Here is a 7,457-nt window from a genome sequence, read left to right on the forward strand (position 1 = left end):
AGCAGGAGAACATCTTAGTGAATTAGAAGTGTCTGCCATGGGCACAAGGGGTGGCAGGAGTCCTGGCACCAGTGCCCTGGATCTGCCTTTGCTTGCCTAGTAGGTGGGAGGTGCAGATGCAGGCTGGAGATGGAGTGTTGAGCATGCAAGATTATCATGCTTTCTGTCTACCAGCAAATCTCCCCCAGGACCTGGTCCTGCTGATGTGCAGAGGGTTTCTATGACTTCAGATCAGCCTCATGGGTGCCCCAGGCATTGGCTCAAGTGGTCACAGTTCAGTCCAGGGCACTTCTGTATTAGCTCGCTAGGGCTAGGGCTAGGGCTGCCATGATGAAGCACCACCAGCTGGGCGGCTTAAACAACACAAGTTCATCATCTCATTGTTCTGAAAGCCAGAAGTCTGAGATCAAGCTGTGGGCAAGGTTGGTTCCTTCTGAGGATGTGAGGGAGAACCTGTTCCAGGCCTGTCCCCAGTTTCTGGAGATTTGCTGGCCATCTCTGCTGTTCCTTGGCTGTAGATGCATTGCTCAATCCCTCACCTCATGCTCACACCGAATTCTCCCTGTGTGAATGTCTCTGTCCAAATCTCCCCTTGTCATAAGGACACTAATCACATTGGATCAGGGGCCCATCCTGCTCCAGTATGACCTCGTCTGAACTAATTACATCTGCAAGGACCCTACTTCCAAACAAGGTCACATCCTGAGGTGCTGGGGGGTAGGACTACAATGTATGAATGTGGAGGGGATGCAATTCAACCCACAGCCCCTTCCATATAGTCTCAGAGGCCTTCTTTTACTTGCTAGTTCTCTTTTTTTTTTTTGACTTCTGTGTATCAGCAGCCAGGGTGTGAAAATATCCTGCTGGAGAGAAGCAGAGAAAGATGGAAGGAGAGTCAGCATTTAAAACGGGAATGGGCCCTGGCCATTGTGAGAAAGTTAACCAAGAGCTTTTAAATTAGGAAGCTCCCGAGTTACGTTGTCATGGGAGCTGGCGCTGCACGGGGTTGCACGTGTTCCCTCCTAGACCAGTCGGGTGCTGGGGCCCTGACTCCCTTCCTTTGCTGTGCTCCTGAGCGTGGTTGACCACCTTTCAAAGGCACATGAAAGAGAAAGTTTGGCTTTTGCAGAGGAAGAGGATGAAAGGGTGAGTTTGGAGGGGTTTGTCTGGCTGCAGGGGGAAAGCCCTGCGTCTCATCCTGTTTGAGAGACCAGCAGACCTCTCATCCTCTGTGGACGGGGAGGCCCAGTGGGGCAAATAAGTCATGAGCACAAATAAGTGGAGAGAGAGAGAGAGAGAGAGAGAGAGAGAGAGAGAGAGAGAGAGAGAGAGAGAGAAGGAGAATTCTGTGAGGCTTTCTGCTTCACGCAACAGGAATTGCAAACAGCATGGTAGTAACTTACTTAATTTCTTTGACCTTCTGGTTCCCCATCCTTAAATGGGCATGTTTCTTACTGCAAGCGGTTATTTTTTTCAGTTTATTGAGATATTATTGACATATAGCACTGTATACTTTCAAGGTATACAGCATAATGACTTGACCTACATATAACCATGAAGTTACCGAGGGGAGCAAGAGGACGGGGTGTCCTACCTGCAAGCCTTGCCCCTCTCGGCCGGCACCAGCTCCACTGGGGAGTTCCAGCTCCTCACACATACTCTGCTCTTGCCCAGAATTGGGTGGCATGGAAATGACTTCACGCGGATGTTTGTTTCTTATTCACATTTGATCCTCGGGGCCTAGCACAGGAGCAGGCGTTGTCACGTTTCTGGCTAGTGCGTGTATCTTTTTTAAAAAAACGAATTGACAAGGCAGGGTCTTCCTGATTCAACCCCAGAGATGTGCCGTGACCGAGAGTAAGGGGGGGAAACATGAAGCCAGCACCGGGCACGTGGGGAGGAAGCTGGCAGGAGGGGGCTCAGACGCACCCTTTTGAGCAGAGGGTGCTGTTGGCAGCTTCTTGGAATGGTTGGTAAAAAGTAAAGTTCTTTTCCTGCTTCTGGCTACCCCTCACTCACGCTCCCAGCATTTCTCCCCTCGTCCCGATCCTGACCCTGCCTCCTGGCTGCATTAAAGTCACAGAGTCCAAACGTCATTTGTATCCTCTGGGAATCTAAAGGAGCATGAGGTCTAGAGAGACGACTTATCCTGGGTTGCTTTAGGGGCAGAGCTTGGCCTGGAAAGAGGATTCAGGGAGAGTCATCCTGGCTTAAGCCAAGCACTTCATTCACGCAGTCTTTCTTTCAACAAATATTTATTGAGCACCTACCACAAGCAGTGTCTTAGACCCTGGGGATACAGCGATGAACCAAACAGGCAAATATCTCTGTCCTCATGGACTTTCTACCAGCTAGCGACGACCGGCAGGGTCTTTTCTGGGAGCTTTCAGGGAGAGGAGGTGAGCGCCACCAGTAGCACTGAATGAGCGAGTCTTGACTTGACGGGGAGGTTGGCCTAGAGGACTTGGGATAGTAAAATTTGGAGTCCTTACGTCACAAGCATCTCACTTCAGATTCGCATGTACATTTAACTGCTCATCCCTTATTCGGGTCATGCAGGAAGGAGACTCAGGACAGGTGCATTTTTGCACGGAGAGGGGCCCCCGGCAGGTGGAGTGTGTGGAGATTTGCTCAGGAAAGACACAGAGCAGGGACACTGAGTGGGGGCAGACGGTGGGCAGGAGCCTCAGGGGGAGGTTCTGGGTTTCTGATGTGCTTCCCAGTTACTCCCCAGGCCTGATGTGATGCCCACAGGGTCTGGCTGAGTCCCAGCTGTTCTACCTTCATAATGGGTGGTATTAGGGATGTGTAGATTTGTCCAAGTGTGTCCTCTGTTTCTTTGTAAAAGTTATTTTTGAAGGGGCAGTGTTTTTTTTAACATCTTTATTGGGGTATAATTGCTTTACAATGGTGTGTTAGTTGCTGCTGTATAACAAAGTGAGTCAGCTATACATATACATATATCCCCATATCCCCTCCCTCTTGTGTCTCCCTCCCACCCTCCCTATCCCACCCCTCTAGGTGCTCACAAAGCACAGAGCTGATCTCCCTGTGCTATGCTGCTGCTTCCCACTAGCTAGCTATTTTACATTTGGTAGGGCATATATGTCCATGCCACTCTCACTTCGTCCCAGCTTCCCTTTCCCCCTCCCCGTGTCCTCAAGTCCATTCTGTACGTCTGCGTCAGGGGCAGTTTGAATTCAGCAGTCCTGCATATTAAGGCGATGGTGAGGAACGTGCGTGTGCGTAAGGTCAGGAGCGTGGAGTCAAGGCCACCCCTGCCGGCAGGGAGCAGCTCTGCCTGTGTGGTCTGTGAGCCCCATCTCCACAACACAGGCTTGCTGATTCCTGTCATTACAGGACTCTGACACTTGGGGTCGCTGTTTCCCTTTCGGGTCTGCAGACTCGGGCCTTTGGAATCCTTGTGGTTGGTTTCCTCAATCAGCTCTGCCGGCCTGGTACTGTCTTAATTAACCTAATTCACACTTGTTAGCGAAAAGCAAAACCAGGCAGGATGTTACCTGCTTCAGATCGTGTCTGGGTGTCAAATGTATGCTTGTCAGTGTCTCCCTGTGTCCCCTTGCCCAGGAGACAGAGGTTGGTATGTTAATTGGAATTTTTAACCAAGGCAATCAATAAGTGCAAACATAGTTGCTAAATAACGCTTAGGTCTGTTAAACAGACTGTGAATGTTTATTTAAAGTGAGGTGAATCCCAGCGGCCCTTCATGGAGAGCACGTTCAGTCTTGAGGCCCTTCAATCTCCAAATCCTGAGAGATAGGATGAAATATGCTCCCGGTATTTTATGAATATAGCCAATCGCTGGCATTCCATTCAGAAAAGAGGCGGCTATTCCTTTTTAAAAATGTCTTCTTACTGCAACGCTGCTTCCCAGCCCCAGACTGGATCTACTATGGCTCTTCCCTTCATGTGGCCCGAGGCTGAGCCAGGCTGAGGCTGCCCTGTTGTCCTGTGCCTACCTGCCTCTCAGGCCAGGTTTTCAAAGAGGGAAGCAGGTGGCAGGTAGAGCTTGTCCCAACTACCTTCATCTTGCAAGTGGTTCTTGGTGGGTGGTGATCAGTTTCACTGGGACCACCCAAATGGACAGTTAGGGATCCTGACTGGATTTCTGAGCCCGGGAGTTCAGCCATCCCACAGGGGAACATGGTCAAATTGGGCTGCTCACACCTGGGGGATTTTAATATTTCCTTGGTACTTGATTTCATAACGCCCTCACCCCTTTGTCCACTAAAGTTGCTGTTTGCATTTATAAATGAGTGAAAATAAGTACTTGTTAAGAAACCGATGATGTTTCTTAAATCTCTTCCAAGTCTAAGATTGTGGGATCTCTGTGGCGGCGGGGGGGGTGGGTTGGCGGTTCTAAAGAAGCAGGGTGATGCTGGAGAGAGGAAACCACATTTCAGAACCCTAAGACCCATCACTTGCTGGCTTTCTGCCTAAGGGCAAGTTCCTTTGCTTCTTTTTCTTAGGCCTTGGTTTCAGGTGCAGAATAGGAAGTAAGATATCTTAATAGCAGGTGGACCCATGTTGGTGGTTCATTTAGTAGATTTGAAAAGTGCCACGTTCCTTTGATGACACATCTTTGCTGTTGTTTTCCTGCTTTGCACAAGTCTGGTGGTTTCCTTATCTGAGCTCACATGGACCTTTGATCTTACCTCCCCTCTGACCCTTATCACGTTTCATTTTAAACATGTTTAATGTCTATCTTTGCTGTGGGCCAGTAGATTCCTTGAGTGTTGACATCACACCCAATCCGATGATGTCTCTGTGTCCCAGGAGCCCAGCACAAGTGTTTGCAATCCCGTGGATTCTCAGTAAATATGTTTTGAGTGGATGGATGAATGAAAGGGTTAGATGACCACCCTGGAATCCCTCAAATCCAACGTATGGATTGCCAGAGAGGCTGTCCAGATGCAGCCTTCTAATGGTTAATCTTATCCCTCTTTAAGTGTTTTCCTGACATGCTTTCTTCTGAGAAATCATGACCGATATATACAAATCATGATGGAAGGATCACTGAGGCACACTCTTCCTGTTGGTCATTTCTGTGACCACGTCTGTCCTCCTAGCTGCCACACATAGCACCTGTGTGCAAAAAACAAAAAAGTTTTTAAAACTTTTAAAAAAGTTTCTTTAATAAGATGTTTTATTGCCATGTGCCAGAAAATTTTTACAGTAAACACGCAAATCTGTGATGACGGTAGTATGGATAACACCCTCTAGAGTTATGCAGTGCACAGCCTACACCACTGTACATGGCAGCCATGGGGAGGGGGGTTCTACCTTTGCCCGCACAGGTTGTACTCACTCTCTGCAGGTTTCTCTTTAAAAAACAGTTAGGATCCACGAATCTTTTTATCTGGACTTTGTTAGCAACACATGAATAACAGCACAACAAGCATGCAACCTACTTTCCAACCCCCCTGGAACAGCACAGGGCAGTTGCAAGGCATACTTGGCACATCATGGGCTCAAAAAGGATACGGAAAGAAATTTGTGAGCAAGAATAAATCTGGAAGCAGTTGATGTTTCCAGGCTGCTGTGTCCTCTCTCTGTCCCTCTCTGTGCTGCAGTGGTACGTGAATGGGGTGAATTATTTTACCGACCTGTGGAACATCATGGATACGCTTGGGCTCTTTTACTTCATAGCAGGGATCGTATTTCGGTAAGTAGTCCTCACCACGTTTTCAAGTTTCAGGTGTTTTTGGATTCTCTTGGGTGGAAAGGCAGAGCAAAGACGTTTCAAGCCCAAGATAAGAGAGAGAGGATGAACTATGGTCCCGTTATTTTATGAATATAGCCTATCTCTGGAATTCCATTCAGAAAAGAGGCTGCTATTCCTTTTAAAAAATGTTTTCTTACTGCAACGGTGCCGGTTCTTCCCATCACATGGCCTGAGGCTGAGCCAGGCTGGGGCTGCCCTGTTGCCATGTGCCCTCCCCGCCCCCATTTAGAGATTATTACAAACGCCCATTGTCTCTGCCTCTTAGAGACACAGCTTGGTTGGCATAAAGCTGGGTCTCCTCTCTTCCCCCCTCCTGGTGATGTGTAACTGAAAAAGGGTTCTTCATGGTTTTTCTCTTTGTGCTTATAGAATTTGGGGAGAGAATTAGAAATTGAGGAGAGAATGATGAGGGTATTAAATATAGCACAGTGTTTTCGTCTGGGGCCATATAATCCTCTAACATACACTTAAGTTCAACTTAAATGCTGGTTCTGGAACCTGCCCTCCCAGCCACAAGAGTTCCTCAATCCCTGAGGATTAGAAAAACCAGTTGCAAAGTACGGTTGAAGGCAAAAAGCAACATGGCGCCACGTGATAGGGAAATTGGGGTGCATACAAACCTTGGCCCCCCCTTGTCCAGCCATATGCTCCTTTCCGGCCCGCCTTTCCCAAATAGCTTCAAGGTGGAGCTTGTGGTCTATTGGAGCAGAGAAGCCTGACTATTAATATTCACACCTACCCAGAATGAGATGCTTTACAGTGAGCACTCACTCTACAATGTGAACGGGGTAAGAACTCAATTTCCTCCTCCAAAAGAACCCTCCCTTTCTGCTTGGGTTAAAGGCCCAGCATTTTTTTTTTTAAGTTTTTATTTTATATTGGAGTAGAGCCGATTAACCATGTTGTGATAGTTTCAGGCGCCCAGCAAACCGACGCAGCCATGCATATACATGTATCCATTCTCCCCCAGACTCCCCTCCCATACAGGCTGCCACATAACATTGAGTAGAGTTCCCTGTGCTATACAGTAGGTCTTTTTGGTTATTAAAGGCCCAGCATTTGAATCACGGTTGGATGTGATTTTGCTAGAGCATTCCAGGTAGAAAGCACATATGGCTTTCAGTGAACACGCCAGCAGGTGGTTAGTTAATCAGATGATCTGGTGCAAACGAGGTAAGTTTCACTGGGGGGAACCTGGCAGGGTCAAGTCCCAAGTGGTCGGGGTCATTGTAGAGGCCTGTGAGCCAGGAAGTTAGCGATGTCGGGATTGGGTCCTGCAGGAGTATTTGGGATGAAGCACTAAAGTGTCCTGCCTCTCCTGGAGTCTACGAGGGCAGTAGACGTGGCCTTTGGTTTTCAGTGGCTGATGGGCCGGTGATGTCCCTGGTCTGTTTCCACTTCCTCTCAGTTCCCAGGCTTTTGGCTGTTTCTTCACGTTTGGTTATTTTTTAAAAAAGCAAAACTTTGATTGTACATCAACTATACTTCAATGAAATTAAAAAAAAATTAGCAAATAAAATCCAGAAATAAATAAATATGATAAAAAGCAAAACTTTGAAATATTTTGTCAGCATCTCACAGCTTCTTTCCTCTTCTTTCCACAGGCTTTATCCTTCTAACAAAACCTCGCTGTACTCCGGACGAGTGATTTTTTGCCTGGATTACATTATATTCACGCTAAGGTTGATTCACATTTTCACGGTCAGCAGGA

At 47.7% G+C, this 7,457-nt stretch overlaps 1 protein-coding gene across 1 annotated transcript in view; it reads left to right on the forward strand.

Moving 5' to 3' along the window:
- Window positions 1-7,457, forward strand: part of TRPM8 (transient receptor potential cation channel subfamily M member 8) — an 87,540-nt gene that overhangs the window by 50,959 nt on the left and 29,124 nt on the right. The window contains exons 18-19 of the mRNA XM_007463909.1: window positions 5,595-5,686; window positions 7,351-7,455. Coding sequence (XP_007463971.1) covers window positions 5,595-5,686; window positions 7,351-7,455 — 197 coding nt within the window. The remainder of the gene's footprint in view (window positions 1-5,594; window positions 5,687-7,350; window positions 7,456-7,457) is intronic.

The sequence above is a fragment of the Lipotes vexillifer genome, unplaced genomic scaffold (assembly GCF_000442215.2).
Source record: "Lipotes vexillifer unplaced genomic scaffold, Lipotes_vexillifer_v1.1 scaffold1215, whole genome shotgun sequence".
In the NCBI taxonomy this organism is placed as follows: domain Eukaryota; kingdom Metazoa; phylum Chordata; class Mammalia; order Artiodactyla; family Lipotidae; genus Lipotes; species Lipotes vexillifer.